Source organism: Aquarana catesbeiana, linkage group LG02, assembly GCF_042186555.1.
Source record: "Aquarana catesbeiana isolate 2022-GZ linkage group LG02, ASM4218655v1, whole genome shotgun sequence".
NCBI lineage: Eukaryota > Metazoa > Chordata > Amphibia > Anura > Ranidae > Aquarana > Aquarana catesbeiana.
Genome location: NC_133325.1, coordinates 467,905,592 through 467,924,135, shown reverse-complemented (window position 1 = coordinate 467,924,135; position 18,544 = coordinate 467,905,592). Strand labels below are relative to the sequence as shown.

At 37.7% G+C, this 18,544-nt stretch overlaps 1 protein-coding gene across 2 annotated transcripts in view; it reads right to left on the bottom strand.

The window, feature by feature from the left end:
• Window positions 1-649: 649 nt before the first annotated feature.
• The window catches only part of DENND2C (DENN domain containing 2C), a 60,338-nt gene continuing 42,443 nt past the window's right edge, over window positions 650-18,544 (bottom strand). Inside the window, exons 11-19 of one of the 2 annotated variants that reach the window (XM_073615699.1) lie at window positions 17,373-17,450; window positions 16,749-16,889; window positions 14,988-15,136; window positions 14,596-14,773; window positions 13,238-13,279; window positions 12,061-12,166; window positions 10,095-10,334; window positions 8,983-9,069; window positions 650-6,646 (exon numbers count right to left, since the gene is read on the bottom strand). In XM_073615699.1, the coding sequence (XP_073471800.1) occupies window positions 6,615-6,646; window positions 8,983-9,069; window positions 10,095-10,334; window positions 12,061-12,166; window positions 13,238-13,279; window positions 14,596-14,773; window positions 14,988-15,136; window positions 16,749-16,889; window positions 17,373-17,450 (1,053 nt within the window). In that variant the 3' untranslated portion in view covers window positions 650-6,614. The remainder of the gene's footprint in view (window positions 6,647-8,982; window positions 9,070-10,094; window positions 10,335-12,060; window positions 12,167-13,237; window positions 13,280-14,595; window positions 14,774-14,987; window positions 15,137-16,748; window positions 16,890-17,372; window positions 17,451-18,544) is intronic. The other variant, XM_073615700.1, reaches the window with a different exon arrangement.

Sequence of the window (18,544 nt, the reverse complement as noted above, 5' to 3'; positions counted from 1 at the left end):
GGCCAAAGGTTTACCTTCCAACAAGACAATGACCCTAAGCACACAGCTAAAATAACGAAGGAGTGGCTTCACAACTCCGTGACTGTTCTTGAATGGCCCAGCCAGAGCCCTGACTTAAACCCAATTGAGCATCTCTGGAGAGACCTAAAAATGGCTGTCCACCAATGTTTACCATCTGCAAGGAGGAATGGCAGAGGATCCCCAAATCCAGGTGTGAAAAACTTGTTGCATCTTTCCCAAAAAGACTCATGGCTGTATTAGATCAAAAGGGTGCTTCTACTTAATACTGACCAAAGGGTCTGAATACTTAGGACCATGTGATATTTCAGTTTTTCTTTTTTAATAAATCTGCAAAAATGTCAACAATTCTGTGTTTTTCTGTCAATATGGGGTGCTGTGTGTACATTAATGAGGAAAAAAATGAACTTAAAATTTTTTTAGCAAATGGCTGCAATATAACAAAGTGAAAAATTCAAGGGGGTCTGAATATTTTCCGTCCCCACTGTATATATACACACACACATATACACACACAAACATACATATACATTATATTATATACCAGTATATTGCTGTTTGCTTATGGTTCTGCTTTACTTTCAGATTTGGTCATTGATCTTTAATTAAAAAGCAAAATGCCAAGAGGGAATATATGTAATATGTTAACCTTTAATGACTTTTGAAAATCTACAAGTTTACAAAAGAATGACAGTATAAAAATATATTTACATAATTTACAAATGTACACCAATCACATTAAAAAGTATCTATTATAACACAAAATACCCTTTGAAAACATCACATAATGTTCTTCCCAGAGCCTAAACAGTAGTACTTCATTAACCAGCTTGGAAGATCCTGCTGGATTAGAATATGGAAAATGGGCATTCCACATGTACTTCCTGATACATGTGTGATTGCTTTGGATCTACAGTGAACAGATGCTAAAAGGAATCTGCTGTAGTGACAGTTTACTTCTGTGGTGGCTATGCATGCTATTCTATTAAGTTGTAAGCACAACTGAAGTATACAAGCAGTCTCTGGGTGCCATCACTGAGAAACAGATAAATAGCAAGTAAGGACTCTCAGTCACCACAAAGATAAATTATATTAAGCTCATCTTTTGTCCATCAAATGCAGCCGCACTCTAGTGCACAACAAACTGCACCCTAAGTTCCATAATATGTACTTAATGTGGTCAATCCACTAACGTATGATGTATGCAGTATTTTCATAAATATACATTGTTACTTTATTTTTACAATCATGTTTTCAATATACTTAAAGTGAAACTTTAGTCAGAAAATTAAGGCTACTAGATCACTTCAGGCTGGCCCCTTTTGCAGGTGTAAAACTTTAAAAAAATAAGTGCCTATACTGTTTAAAATCCAGTAATATACGGTCTCATTCTGTTCTGCACATGCTCAGTTGCTCTCCACATTTGTCGTGCTGAAAATCAGAGCCATTAGAGGCTAATTTGCTGACAGCCTAAAAATGTACTGCTGCTCATGGGCTCTGGACTTCAAAAGGTAATTTACAGCACACACTAATTTTGTTAGCATAGTTAATAATGTGGAATGTATGTTCCTTGCTAAAGAACATTATTTTTTAGAAAGTCTTTATGGGTAAAGTTCCACTTTAAGCATTTATTACACTGATTAGTTACACAGATTTTACATTATACTTTTTTTTTTTTTGGTTCCTTATAGTAGAACTATAGGCAAAATCAAAAATAATATATGGTGCAGTCTGTCAAGAACATTAACACAGCTATTCAGTCCCCTATACAACTGTTTTTTACACATTGATTCTGCCAGTAGATTCATTATATTTCCACTTCCTTTAACAGCCAAGCTTTCCAACAAAAGTGGCAGGGCTTGGGATCAGCCATTAACAGAGGTGCTGATAATGAATGGTGTTAGCTGCATTTAGGCTTTAATAGGTTTTTCTCCTTTACTTAAAGTCTATTTAAATGTATGTCTTTCTAAGACTACCTTGTCCACAAGGTTATAATGCTATTGTGCAATTTCACTGCACAACAAACAACATTGGCACCCTACTGTAGGAAGTGGAAAAATAACACATCTATCTGTAGGATGAACATAATCTGTAGGATGAACATATCATCTATAATATATATATATCAAAACACCCTTAAATTTTGATTGACCATCGCAGGTGAGTATGAGGTAGGATACTTTAGACAAAGCTAATTTAGGATAGGCTATGGTAACCATGATTGTCCAGTTGACATGGTACACAAAAGAACTGAGTAAAGCAGAACATTTTAAAAGCCAATGGTGCAAAATAAATTTGATAATCAGATATAGGTCTAATAAACAAACACCAAAAGGTACAGTGAGACAGCCTTTAGATATTACAAGAAATACCTCACCAAAAAAATCCAGTGTTGGCCTATTATTCCATATAACCACTGTTAAATCTCTATAAAATTACAACTGTTAATAACAGAGTTTGTGACGTTATCAGATAACAATACTAGCTGGTCAACAATATATTTATAGAATTGTATTTTGCTATTTATTTATTCAAATAGAGTAACCAAGTAAAAACACACAAAACAGAAAAATCCTGACAAAAATTGCTATGTGTCCTGCCCTTTAGCGGATCCTCCATAGAAACATATGGATAATTTAATCCATAAGGCTAGGTATCAACATTTCCATGCATTGTTTGCACATTTTTCATGTTGTTTTTAAAAAAATAAACAGAAAAAAGGCACCTCTAAGTGCAGAAATAAAAACTTTTAATATCCCAAAGGGATTAAAAACACTTACAAAATAGATGATGAAAGGAGGGTATCATGTGTGAAGTAGGGAAGGTGGCATCCGGCATCAGGATGGTCCCAGTATGTATCAAATTCCCAGAGATGTCACTGTTCAGCAGCAGAAAGTCCCAGAGGAGCCAGCAGGTAGAGGGTGCAGCTCTAGAGGCACTGGTGGTGCAGCCGCGCTGTCAGGATCAGCGTGGAACGTGAATCCTGGAAGTGACATCAGCGGGAGGGGACCAACAACCAGCCTGGACCACAAACAGGAAGTGAGGTCATCTGCTGGCTCCTCTGGGACTTTCTGCTGCTGAACAGGGACATCTCTGGGAATTTATGATACATACTGGAATTTAATGATACATACTGGGACCATCCTGATGCCGGATCACCTTCTCCACTTCACACATAATGCGCTCCTTTCATCATCTATTTTGTAAGTGTTTTTAATCCCTTTGGGATATTAAAAGTTTTTATTTCTGCACTTATGCCATGTACACACGACTGGACTTTTCGGCGGACTGAACTCTGACTTTTCTACCGAGTTCCGACCGAGTTCCAATGAAACGGACTTGCCTACACACGATCACACCAAAGTCCGATCGTTTCAAACGTGATGACATATGACCGGAATAGAATAAGGAAGTTCATAGCCAGAAAGCCAATAGCTGCCCTTGCGTTCTTTTTTGTCCGTCGGACTAGCATACAGACGAACTGATTTTTCGATCAGACTCGAGTCCATCGGAAAGATTTGAAACATGTTCTATTTCTAAAGTCCGACAGATTTTTCGACAGAAAAGGTCCGATGAAGCCCACACACAATCGAATTGTCCGACGGATTCGTTCCGTCGGACCAGTTCGGTCGAAAAGTCCGGTTGTGTGTACACGGCATTAGAGGCGCCTTTTTCTGTTTATTTTGTTACTAGAGATTGCTCTCCTCTTCGGGTGCTGCCCTAAGTGTATGAAGACCCTTCATCGTTTGAATATTTCAACCCAATATAGACATCAATCTGTTCAGTCCTGTTACTCAGAGCACCCTTATACACACTTTTAATCTTCATGTGGTTTTTTTTTGTGTTGCCATTGAAGTCTATGGGGCCAAAAAACAAGCATTCATGTACCTAAAAAAGAATCTGTGATATTTTCCCCAATGCAGGCAGCAACACACAGGTGTGAACAGGCCTCATAGAAAAAAAATAGAAATTCTCTTGTCGTACATTGTTGGGGAACGCATATTAATTTGCACATATGTCAATGGGGACTTAAAGTTCAATATCAGTAGATCTGAAGCCTGGTGAGTTGAACCTTGAGGCAAAGGAACATAGATCTACACTAAAGCATATTTGCTCTATCATACAGCATGAATAATTACAGCATAAAAGTAGCTCACAAATGAGCATAATAACATGCACTGTCCCCCTGGTATGTCCAGGCTGTTATTAACAACTGCGGGCACAGTGAAGGGGCCCTAGGGCCTGGTTCACACCTATGTGAATTGGATGCGGCATACACTGCATCCAATTTGCATGACATTTTAAAATAGTAAAGTAATAATAAAGCTTTCCCTCATCTAACCAACTGTGCTGCCTATGCGTCCCATCCCGGTATATATTAAAGAACAAGATTCCTCAAAGTTTGGGACTTTAAATGGACGTCCAGTGGACACTCATTTGTGAAGCTCCCTCCTTCTTCCTTTTTTAAGCTGGTTCCCCCTGATATATGTTTTTATCATCAGCATTATGCATTTCATGTTATATTATTAATTGATTGATTGATTGTTGAATAAAATTTGTATTTTTTTACTACCACTGCCTTACGTCCATTTAAAGTCCCAAACTTTGAGGAATCTTGTTCTTTGAGATTTTAAAACACGTTCATTTGAATGAGGCTGGTTCACATATGTGCGTTGCATTCGCACTCCGCATTACCCAAAAAACGTGTGCGTTTCCTGGGCATTGCGGTGTGAATTGCAAAGACATTATCTTCCATGGGAACGCATCTGATTCGCAGATGCATTAAGTTGTGAACAGAATAAAATCCTGATGTAAACCTGACCTGATACTGATGCAATCCTGACCTGCTCCTGATCAAAAACTGACGTGAAACGCTGAACAACTACTTTGTCAATTAGCTGTGAAAAGGGAGCTTCAATTCGCACCGCACATGTGTAAACCCAGCCTAAAGCATTGACTCCCAGCTGGTGAAGACTAAGCCCTCATTCACGCCTCGGTCCGCCGGCTCAGTGGGAGATCAGTCCGTTGATCTCCGCTAAGCCGGCGGATGACAGGTCCCTCTCTGCTCACTGAGCAGGGAGGGACTTGTCAGGCGCCGCTGCCGCCTATGGAGGGATCGGAAGAAAATGGACAGCATGTCCGTTTTCATCAGATCTCACCCGATCTGATCTGCCAGCGACGGACCTGGACGTAGGGCCATCCGTCTGCTTTTAGCGGATCGGACGGGGTCGGATGTCAGCGAACATGTCTCCGAACGGTCCGATCGTGTGAAAGGGGCCTAACATTTGACAATGATGACCTGAAAAAAAGCAGCGATGCCCCTTATGAACGGGGGGCAGACAGAATGAGACTTGGACTGTTACCCTGTGCATGAAAACTTTGCAGCTACCCGAGGGAAAAAAAATAGGAAAGGGCTAACTCCTTTTGACCACAACCTCCCTGACCACAAGTACCCCGGTCAAGGGGTTAAAGATCTGGCAATCAAACTCAACCCCACTCAAAAATAATTTTTGTGCTCTAAAAGTGAGTTCAGAAGCAAAATTGGCATTCAGGAAAGGCACTTACATTTCTAATTTTTAAAAGGACTAAATAAAGTGCATTTCTAAAAGAGCTATCTTTTACAGTAACTTTTAAAGACTCATGATACCTGTGCTTTGTAAATACATATAATGAGTCTAAAGAGCACCGCCCCACAAGATCATATAAACACATTACTTTTTTACAGAGTAGTGTAGATTATAGTACAATTCACAGTAAATAATGTGCAAATGGAAAGATATAAATGTAATGGTGTGCAACACACCTGTATAGCATCTTGAATTCCCAGTGCAAAATAGATGATGTTTATATCTTCTATGGGATCAGATAACATTACAATATACAGTATACAAACATGATTTCTTTTTCTTCCCATCAGTCAGTCACATCTTGTATTTACACGTACATTAGTGAAGGAGAGCTTTCTTGATACCTTCAATGGATGCTTTCATTAATAAAATCCGTAGACTTATTAAAATGTTACATCCAGTCAACAGTAATGTTGAGACATTGGTAGATAATTGTTTATACCTCTGTAAATGTTCACTAAATGTTCAATGTTTGCGGCAAACCCAGAATTCTTTAATGCCATAAACATATTTGTCATATGTTTGTATTTTTGGACAAATACAAAACACATCCATAACCGCAAAGCCAATAACTCTACACACCACCGCCAATGTTTATTGAGGAAAATGCCAAAGTCTTCATTATCTGAAAAAGTCATTCCATTTGAAGAAGTTTTGAGAATCATGCTATAACTTCCATGTTTGAAATATCTAAAACATTTCAATAAATCTTTTTTCAGTTTTGGCATATGCAATATGTTACTGGCGTCCATCTGTTTTCTTTAATAATCCATTGAACAAGGTCTGGCTGCAGTTGCACATTGTCCACATTTCTCCTCTAGGACTTTGGTTAAGGCAACGTAGAAAAGAAAAATCTGTATCCTCATTTTCCATATAGGTATGAAGCTTTAACCTCGGTGAAGTGATTCAGCAACCACAACGCTGTGGTCGATCCACAGATCATGTATATATTTGATTTTTCTAAAATGTTTATTTCTTTTGAAGAAACTTAATTTTATTACCTGCAAGTAAAAGCACAACAGTTATTGTCTTTGCCTGTCAAACAGCTTAAAGTGATTGTAAAGGCTTGATTTTAAAAAATAAAAAAATAACAAACATTTTATACTTTCCTCCTCTGTGCAGTCTGTTTTGCACAGAGCAGCCAGGATCCTCCTCTTCTCAGGTCCCTCTTTGCTGCTCCTGGCCCCTCCCTCCTATCGAGTGCCCCCATAGCCAGCAGCTTCCTATAGGGGCACTGGAGCCGAGATACAGCTCCGTGTGTCCATTTCGACAAGGAGCCCTGACCCGGCCCCGTCCCCTCCCTCCCCTGATTGGCTGACTGACTTTGATTGACAGACGCGGGAGCCAATAGTGCCGCTGCTGTGTCTCAGTCAATCAGGAAGAGTGTCCCAGACGGCTTATACATTCATGGACATGGCTAGAGAGAGATGGGTCTCAGGTAAGTAATTAGGAGGTGCTGGGGTGGCTGCTACACACAAAAGGTTTTTTTATCTTAATGCATAGAATGCATTAAGATAGAAAAAATTCTGTCTTTACAACTCCTTTAAATAAAACAGTCAAGTATTAGATAAAGAGGGTGAGCTGAGAAAGGGAGCAAAAGCTTACCCATCAGCTGAAGAATAAGGGTTTCACAGGACTCCAGTTTTCAGGCCACGTGACTTAAGGCAAGCATGTAAGGTCACGTGACCTGCCACACCTCATTACTATGGGCTGCGAATATTAGCAGAGCCCTTTTTTTAAATAAAAAATTCAATGATTTCAATGAGCCAGTGATAAGGTAGTGACATCACCCTGCTCCTCCCAAAAGGAGCCGGACGAGCCGGGTGACGTCACTTCCGGTTACGGCCAAAACCGGAAGTTTCTTTTTTCAGTGTTCTGCTGTTGTGTGACCCCGCTTGGCTGTGGTTATTCACAATTTTAAATGTAAGTTTGTTTTAAATACATTTTCATTATATACTACACGATGAGGAGATGTCTCTCTTATTGCATGTACATTGACCATTGATGGAAGATACCTCAGGGAGATTGTCTGGGCAGTCTGATGCGCATTGTCTTTGTAGTTGAGGTGAGTGGCCATTGCACCTTTTGGGATTCAGCACTACTTTATTATCATTGACACTGGGGTTTATTTGCTGTTCATTCACAACTTACCTTGGAAGAAGGACTTTACTTCACTATTTTGTGATCTTTATATTTTTTGCACTGGACATATCTATATATATATATGTTTTGAAATATATATATTTTTTCACTTGTTTCAACAATACCTTTTTCACCTTCTTATGATATTTGAATATATGTTATTTGAGATATATATTATATATATATATATATATATATATATATATATATATATGTATTTTGATTTAGCGCTGCTCCATCTTACAAACTTTTTATCGATATTGGTGCATTCAGTATTGCACCACACTGTGTTCATTTTCATTTCTATTACTGAGTAGCGCATGCGTTTACCTTATTTTTCACTTATGTTTGCCAAAAGGCACACAACTCTTTAAAATAAAAGATGATTTGTAGTTAAAGTGATTGTAAAGTCTGTTTTTTTTACCCATAAAAATAACAAACACGTTATACTTACCTGCTCTGTTGCAGTGGATTTGCACAGAGCAGGCTGGATACTCCTCTTCTCAGGTCCTTTTCTGTGCTCCTGGCCCCTCCCTCCTGTTCAGTGCCCTCACAGCAAGCAGCTTGCTGTGTAACCATTCAGACACAGAGTCCCGACCCGGCCACGCCCTCTCTCCCCTGATTGGCTAGCTAGAATCTCGGACAGCTGAGACACTCATGGACATCACTGGACAGAGAGGGGGCCCAGGTTAGTGTTAGGGGGGGCTGCTGCACACAGAAGTCTTTTAATCCTAATGCATAGAATGCATTAGGATAAAAAAACTTCTGCCTTTATAACCACTTTAAGGGGAGAGAACAGAGTTGATGCATAAGTTTTATGCATTATATTTAGGATTAAAAATCATTATTTTTTATTTTGTTTAGTCGGGTAAATATTATATATTCAGTTAGTAGGTGGTGCGTGCGAGTCAGATATTCCAGGGTTGTATATTGGTGGTATACTGCTCCGCTGAGAATACAGACCAGAATATCAGGATCTTAGGTTGCATACACACATGCTGAATGACTCAGAGGAAGGACACACCTCTCCTGTCTAAAACATGTGCGAAGCTACTGCTGTGCTCTGTTTTTAGAAACGCCATCGTGCTCTGCACACCCAAAATCAAGGGAGCACCCTGTTTTAAATGTTTATTGTAACAATAAAGTAAAATAAAACCGATTGAGTAAATAACATTTTCCTTTAAATCAAACTTACTTAAGCCTTTTAGAAATTTGTTGACTCCACTGGGCTCTGTCTCAGGAAGCGTCTTCAGGTATTCACAGGCTCGTACCTCAAAAAGTCCTGAATTGGAAGCACATAAAAAAACAAATAAACATAAATTTATATACTTATACATTATTATATAGAAAGTTACCGGATCTTAAAACTTTTACAAATATGCAGAGAGCTCTATTGAGTAACCTATTAAAGAATCTATGCCACTAAATCCATTCCTTTGCCAAAAGCTGTGGGGTGAAGAAGGAATAAACCTGTTCATGTTTTGGACCTAGCCAAGACTAGAGGTTAAATTTTGTTTCAAATGGGGTTTTTTTTAGTAATGGTAAAAACAGGAAAATAATCTTCATCTGCCCAGTGTTACTCATACTACTTCTTACCACTCAAATAAAAAAGACAGGATTTGCATAAAATTGCAAGAGTTAGGATGTAGAAATTAATTCACACGTAAGTGAGAAACATATGGTGATTATAAAGTGAACTCTGTTTTTAATATTCCATTTTTAGTAGCAAAAGCCCATAGTAGCTCTCACCTTCCCACCTACATTACACTTTATAAAAAAATAAAAGTTCAATTCAGTTGAACTGTCAAAATAAATAACTTGGTCAAGTAAGGAGATCACTTCTTTGCCTTCTGACCTATGTAGGAAGCTCTTAGGAGGCCTTTTGCTGATATTTTGGCAGATTGTTTCTTGACTATATATCACCATTCATCAACTAGAGCAATTTTGTTTGGTAAAATATGCCCTTTTGTTATATGAAAGCTGTTACACAAAGCAGCAATCTTATGGCAGTATCTGAATGAATTAACGCCTGTTGTGGTAAATAGTGATTAGTATTCTAATTCTGGCTTTGGATGTTACCTGAGATAATATTCCTTTTAAGTAACACAAGACTAATTGGCAAGTCAAGTCCCTCTGTGCAAGATACCTATTTTACTAATGAACAGCAAGTGAAAAATAATTACCCCTTTAAATTTCTGTGAAACAATCTTTAGTTATACTCTTTTTTTGATATGTATGTAATGCTGCAATTTAGGTGCACAGCCAACTGAACTAAAGCTACAAGACACCACTGGTGTTCTCCTTTACCTTTAACGACACTTTTTCGTAACTCCCGATCCTGTGTGAATCCAGCAAACATCTGGGTCTCCATAAAGAGATCAAGGAATTGCCGTACGCTTCTGGAAGTGTGTGACTTGCGAAAAGGCTCTCTTTGAAAGACACGCTCTCCCTTCTCATTCACATACATGTGCAGAGAGTAATGGCCAACAATCTCCACAAAGAACCACACAAAGGCCTCTGATACCAGGGTGTTCAGAGAGACTTCTTCTGGGGGGGAACAAAACATAGTAAGTACATGTGACTCTTTTTGGGATAAATTGAGTGTCATTGTCATATCACTATAAGATTGATTGCAGTCATATCTATTTATTATAATATATTTTGGTGATGAAAATATTAACAAGTGTCAAGTCTAGTAAGCATAAAACAGCAGCAGTATAATAATTACATTTAATGAGATATCTTAGAAAACATTCAAATGGACTTTCCATCTATTGATCCTGTTTCAAAATGTAAAATTGTTAGGAGTTTAAGAAATGCTACTTTTAAAGTAATGTCATATCACATAATGCAGCCTAGTTGAAAATAGAATTATCCCCCACCCCTCGTATGCATTTTTTTGCAATGAGAACAGTTGTTAGAATAAACTGCAAAATTTAGGAAACTGAAGGGATACTAAAGTTGTCAGAAGTACTTCTTAAAAAAACAAAATGGTCACTAAACATATACTATTACCAAAAGTATTGGGACGCCTGTCATTTCACGCACATGAACTTTAATGCCATTTGCAGCTATAACAGCTTCAACTCTTCTGGGAAGGCTGTCCATAAGGTTTAGGAGTGTGCCTATGGGAACGTTTGACCATTCTTCCAGAAGCGCATTTGTGAGGTCAAGCACTGATGTGGACGAGAAGGCCTGGTGCGCAGTCTCCTCTCTAATTCATCCTAAGGGTGTTCTATCAGGGCGAGGTGCGGGTCAGTCAAGTTCCTCCACCCCAAACTCGCTCATCCATGTCTTTATGGTCCTTGCTTTGTGCACTGGTGCTGATCTCAACCGATATAACACCTTTAGGATGAATAAGAGCATAGACTGCGAGCCAGGCCTTCTCGTCCACATCAGTGCCTGACCTCACAAATGCACTTCTAGAAGAATGATCAAACATTCCCATAAACACACTCCTAAACCTTGTGGACAGCCTTCCCAGAAGAGTTGAAGCTGTTATAGCCGCAAAGGGTGGGCCAACTCAATATTGAACCCTACGGACTAAGACTGGGATGCCATTAAAGTTCATGTGCGTATAAAGGCAGGTGTCCCAATACTTTGGTAATATAGTGTATGTATAGAAAATGCTAAAACTGAAATATTTATTTAAAAAACATTGTGTATTTGGTTTACATTTACTAAATGAAATAAGAAGTATCACTATTATAATTAGGAAGTTACCAAAATCATTATTATTTACAGATTTAAAATGTATCTACAATGTTAACACATGTATAAAATATTTTAAAGTATGTGGATAATAAAGATTTCAGTTAGAATTTTATATGTTAAGTTATATGAATTGATGATAATAATATACAGTATATCTATAAATATTGCTTAACATACAAAAGAAACCTATTAAAATTAGGTAATTCATGAGAGATGAAGGAGGTTGGAACCCCACTCCATATTACTACACACAGTGGTCGAGAGTTAATGGTTATTGTTATATTTGTATAAATTTGGAATGCCATCTAATTAATATTTATAGGTGTACAATGGGGAACATTTATTAATGCAATTGCGTCTCAAGGTACTGTATATAAGTATCTGTTCAGATGCTTTTCAGCTGTATTTTACATAAGCTTCAGTGTTAAGAGCAGCTTTACATCAATTTGTCCAAAACATCAGCAGGTGAAATATATATATTTACATTATATACAGCTTTTGCTTATAGACTTTCAGATTGTTTTCTGTTAGAAAGATCGGAGTAGGCATTACTGCTCACCTTCAGTGAAAGTGTGATCATGATACAGGATATCATTTCTCTGCTCTAGGATCTGGACCAGCGCAGCTTGGAGCTTGCGAGGTAAAATGTCATCTTCATCTGACAACTGTGATTTAAAAAAAATGAAAAGATAAAAGATAATTAAAAAATATGCATACCTAAAAGTAGAATTTAAAGTACAGGTATATGGATACCAAAAATCTGTTTATTTATATAGAACAAAGAAGGATTAGAACCCCTATCATGTTGTTTTTTTGTTGTCTGTGTCTCCACTAGGTAGAGTCAACCTCTTTTGTTCTGGTGACCATTGTTGCCAGAAAAGAAATGGATAGGTAATACAAAAGGTAAAGGGAAATCTTCCAATAAGAACACTTGTTCTGGTGACAACTGTTTAAGAGGAGAATTCTCCTCCTTTGTAGACATTTCCTCGAACTTGAATCTCCAGGCAGGAAGTACAGTGAAATCTCCCCCAATAGGACACAGCCAGCACAAAAATAAAATGAAGCTTTAACTCTCTTCTTCTCAATCCAAACTAAAACAAATGGCTACACATATAGTAGACCTTAATTAATATTTCATCAATACAAAATGAATGTATATACATAAAGCTTATTTTTAGCTGCTACTCTTATCTCTTTTTTTATTACAGTTTATTCCCTGTTGAACACGTTAAACCTGTTAATGTGTCATTTAGGTGGCAACCTATAAGCAGATGTCCAAATGATAATCTTGATATGGGCATGTCAAGTTCAAGGACAAAAGAAAAACGTGCATTGTGCACTCGGTGCTGTACTGAAACGTGGACAGGTTTGGAGGGAAGCCAGATGGTATATCTCTGAAACGCCCACATTGTGGCAGAACGCCCCGGGCATCAGACTGAGTTGTCAGTTTGGAAATCAATTTACAAAAGATTGATCATGTAATCACAGGGCAGGGACTAAAATTCACCCAAACTCAGGTGAATAAAGATGACCTAAATGTATACAATCGTCTAGTTCACAAAAGCATACAGCATACACCTAGAGTGAGTATCACCGCCTATAAATAACAGATTTATGGTCTATTTAGCAACTATCCATTAATACACCTGGCTCATTCTCACACATCATATGAATAACATAATAATTAAGTGATTGATAATGTGGAGAGTCTACATAAAGAGCAGAAAAATTCTCACCTGTTGAATGAACTTGTTGCCACAGAGATCAACAATTAAAACCTAGAAGAAAAAAATACTTTTATAGATATGTTTCACACATGAAGGATAGGAAGCATTGAGGCATGAAGGATAGGAGGCAAGCTTATACATGGACTGGATATGATGATTTATAAAATTTACAGTTTATTTTGTAGGACTGTGAGCTAAATCAAAACTTACTATGTAGTATTAAATTAAACCTGTGTTTCACCATCCTAAACTGCAAGCATGTAGTAGAGCTCCCTTAGAGTTCTGACACCTGGAGGGCTCTAATCTGCAAATAGTGACTTCCTTTCCTAAAGTTTTGCTTCACCCTACCCCTCCCACCACCTGGTGTCTACACTAGTGGTCAGTGCAGATGTCCATCACAAGGATGAATGGGAGAGCCAGACAGGGATGCAGGGGTACTTGTGGAGTGTTATATGGTATGTGATTCTACAAGGGCCTGCTATACATGTCTGCCTGCATAGTGAACACAAGTTTACATTAATGTCATGGAGTATGCACCCGATGGAGAGAGAATTAAAAAAGGGTGCAGCAGTAAAAAAAAAAAAAAAGCCAGTAATTTATGGACAATATGGGATTTGGGTTGATTGATGTTCTAAGCTAAGAGTAATACTTAATTACTAATTAATTAATAATTAATTTGTGTTGAGTTTGCATGTTCTCCCTGTGTCTGCGTGGGTTTCCTCCGGGTACTCCGGTTTCCTCCCACACTCCAAAGACATGCTGGTAGGTTAATTGGATCCTGTCTAAATCGGCCCTAGTATAGGTATGAATGTGAGTTAGGGACCTTAGATTGTAAGCTCCTTGAGGGTATAGGGACTGATGTGAATGTATAATATATATATGTAAAGCGCTGCGTAAATTGACGGCGCTATATAAGTACCTGAAATAAATAAATAAAATAAATAAATATGTAGTAGAGTGGTTGTAATTTAATATGAATTGACTTGGTTATTATACAAGATGCCTGAAGTATTCTAAAATATGATATATATATATATATATATATATATATATATATATATATATATATATATATATATATATATAAAAAAAATTGTGTGTATGTGTATATATATATATATATATATATATATATATATATATATATATATATATATATATATATATAAATTTATAAGACAGTAATACAGTAATATGGTCAGATGCAACAATCTGACATGCTCAGATGCACCAATAATGGTGGTTCTGATTTCCACCATCTGATATTTATTATAATGGTCTCTTATTTGCTATTACAAGATTTGAGATGTAAGAAGCTACAAAATTAGTTTTACTAATTGAAGGAAAAAAAACACTAGTTCACCCACCTCTTCAATAGGGAGGTCATTTAGTAGAGGCAATGAACACGACAGAATACCAATAAGGAATGGAGTGGGAGAACACACAATGTCAATCATTGAAGCTGGAAGGACAGGGATGTAGGTGTGCTGCCAGGTGAATGGATAAAGCATTGCAACCACTGCATGAGCACACTTGGATAGTGTGCTGGAGAGAAAAAAAAAAGTAATATTATAAAAATTGTCTCACAAAAAATCGCATATTTTTTTACTGATGATATAAAAGTTAACCATAGTCTCAAGGAAACGAACAGGATGGCAACCGGGAAGGTAATAATAACAAATATAATGTTGCAAAAAGGTAAAGGTTTAAAAAAAATGCATTAAAAAGTAAAAAAAGCATAACTTAATTGCTCTCTCACCTAAGATTTTCAGCTACAAAGATAACCCGTCTCTCAAGTAAAAGTGAAGCGAAGACTTTAATAAGATGGCAAACACTGAGACACCTGAACAAGCAGTCAAAGTCTACATGTTCCAGACGGGAGTCCATTGGCCGACACAGTTCAATGACCTGCAAATGAGGAGAGGCATACAGACACATTATGAGCAGATATATAATTAATGTATTTAAAATGTTTATTTCTTGCAGTCTAAAAGTTATTTTCATAGAAATGTTAAAGGGTATATTTAAAGAGGACCGGTCACATTTAGAGAGACTTTTACTTTAGTTAATATTGCTGTGTTACAATCACGATGTTCATTGTATTTTTCATCTACTCTGTATAAAAGGGATTGAAGTCTGTGATGTAACATACCATACTATGCATGAAATTGATATTGCATTGAGACACAAGGTTTCATTACACTGCTATTTATTTCTTGTTCTTCATTCAGTGCCATAATTTATATTTTTTTATATAGTAGTGAGGTTGTAATTGCAACAGGAAGTAATTTAATATGAATATATTTGGTTATTTTACATGGTCCTTAATGTAATGCTAATAATATAGGGTAAAAAGTTGAAGAATATCTATGTGTCAGTAATTCTGGGACCTAATACATATTTGCTACATTTTATTTTATATTTGACATATAGGCTCATGGTATAGTTTGAGGACTTTGAAAGACTGATTTATTTTAAAGTTGGCCATACACAGACATCTCCCAGACAATAAAGGATCTGCCTACACACAGCTCCACTATTTCTCCAATTTGGCCAACTTTCTTGGTGCCCAAAGGGTAAGTTGACCTTTGCAGAAAAATCTGTAAGGGGAACTTACACTGGACCCCCTCCCCTTGGCACCCAGTCCCGCTTACCTGGAGTCCTGCGATCACCCACTCTCGGGTCGCCGCTTCACCAGTAAGGGTATTAGAAATCCCCTCAGCTTAATCTCATAAAAGGTAAGCATATGAGGCATTTTAAAATGTCCAGTGCTAACCAATCAGAACCCGCGCAGCCTGTCCTGTCAGCGCTGGAGAAAAGGAGAGAAAGCCGCAGGGATTTCAAATCCCCGGACCAGTAAAGTGGTGACCCGATGTGTCAGAACGGGTGATCTCAGGACTCAAGGTCAGCAGGACCGGGTGCAATGGGGAGGGGGTCCTGTGTAAGTTCACCTTACAGATTTTCTGTAAAGGTGAACTTACACTTTAAATTAATACATTACGTGTGAATCACAACAGTGTCTATGGCCACACATATGGCCCAATTACTTCAACTAACACAGCCAGTCTAAGGCTGGACATTCACGAGTCATATTTTTTTTCATTCAACCAGCATGTTGAACAAAAAAAAAATGACTTGATTCCCCCATGTACAAATTCGATGAGGAATCCCTCCTGCTGTGCTATTGTATTCTGACACTGATCAGCACCGCCGACTATAGCCAGCAGCTGGTGCGTGAGGCCAACTTAAGTATTACTGTTGGAAGTGCTTTTTGACACACACAGAGACCTCCCAACTTGATAGAAAATCTCCGTGAATGCATGCATTGATCACATCCCTTCAATAGAGAAAGGGAAACACAGCTGTGTACCACATCAGTAAATCAGCAGAGTAGGGGAAAACATTGCTTTGGTCTCAGCAGAGCAGGGATGCAGCTGTGTTACTACCCATCTTTCTGTGTGAGAGATATCAGATTGTCTATAGCTAACCTTAGAGTAAACAGTTGTAAAGGTAAAAATACCTCATTTCCTGATCCTGGTAGAAAGCTCTTTACTGTTATGGTTCGTCCAGGTGCAGGAAATGGAGCTTCCATGACGCTTCGCATAAATGGAGACACCAGAGCTGGAGACATTTCTCTCCTCTTCTCTACTTCATCTAAGATCTAATGGAAGTTGAAGGAGAAAGACATTTTTATAAGCTTATAAGGAAAACTTGCCATTAATAAATCAAAGTACACACAGTGATTTTGACATGCAAATAAGGGGGTCTTATAGGAAAAAGAAACATAAGCATTCAAGGAGTCCAGCAAATTTAACAAATAAGTACAGGAAGGCACTTAAAATATTTTTTTAAAAGCTTTTGGTTGTAACTGGGCTTTTAGTTTTATACTGATGCATGTATAGCACATGAATGTTTTACTGCAACTTTATCCTTAACGCAGGCCATAAATGGATCAAAATTCATGCTGAACCGGCTGAAATTTGATCCATTTATGGGCAGGCTGGTTGTACAGAAGTTGGTCTCTCAATCAACTTCTAGACAACCAATCTGATGGAATATGTTCTCTCAATCAGTGCCACCACTGGAGGGATTCCCCTATTCACATCGAGTGCATTGAACCATGTATGGCCTGCTTAAGACTTACCTTAGAAAACAGATTGAAACAGCCCAGACGGCTTACTATGCAGTAAACTTCAGGCAGACGTTTCCCTTTACCTTGTGGCTAAAATAAAGGAGAACAAAATTATTGCTTTTGTTTTTTTCTTTGAAACATAATCTACACTATAATAAAATTAAAATGGTACAAAAAAAAAAAATTAAAATGGTACATGCTAATATGGACAATTGTATCATTGCATAATTATTAGGCCAGGTTTTCTCTTTTTTTTAAGTGACTTTGTAGGCCTGAAAACAAATTACTCTTTAAAAATTGATTCTACCAGTGAACGTAAATATGTTATATTGTGTGAAAAAGCTATTAATGACACTTCCAAAATTGTAACTGTCATTATAGGTCTTCCACTTATAATGCCATTTCAAAATATCTACCCCTATGTTTTGGCAAGAATTCACACCTTCAGCTGTGTAAATCGTAGAATTAACACCTATGAAGCCTACCTGACAACTTGATGGATTATGTAACAAGAACATAGTTCCAGAATTGTCACACCTGGCTGTTTTGAAGAATATCAATATCTGTCCCTCAGGACAGAGGAGAGGCATATGGGATTATTAAGGTGTATCATCTCTCAAAGTATACACAAATCGTGTTAAAATCCAAAAGGTTTGTTAACTCAACCCAACGTCAGATTGGTTACATTAAAAAGAAAAGATAAAAAAAAACCATACATAGTATCTCATCTAAGTGAATAAAGCCCCATGAATACAAACCCAACCACAGCATAGCATCAATCTCATTGGTCCAGCCCAAAAACAGCCATAATTATAACCATCTGAAGAAACCGCATACACTGTATACTACGTAATGAATGAAAAGATAGGCTGTGGAAGAGTTTTCCCTCAACGCATTTCGCTGAGTGCTTCTTCAGAGGAGTAGTGATAAAAGTGTTTTACCATTTCTCCTGCTGGGGACGTATGGGCTTATTATATGTTTTCAGAAATATTCCATTAAACATCTGCCACAGGGTATCTACCCTGACATAGGCATGGGTTTACATCTAAGAGCCTGTTTGTTTCCAAAAAAAAATAAAACTTCTCCCTATTTTTGGATTGGATTTAGCGCCTGTCCTACAGCCCTGTTTCCCTCTGTGCCCTGGGTGCATTGTTTCCAAGTTCCTTATAGTCCTTACAGAGGGA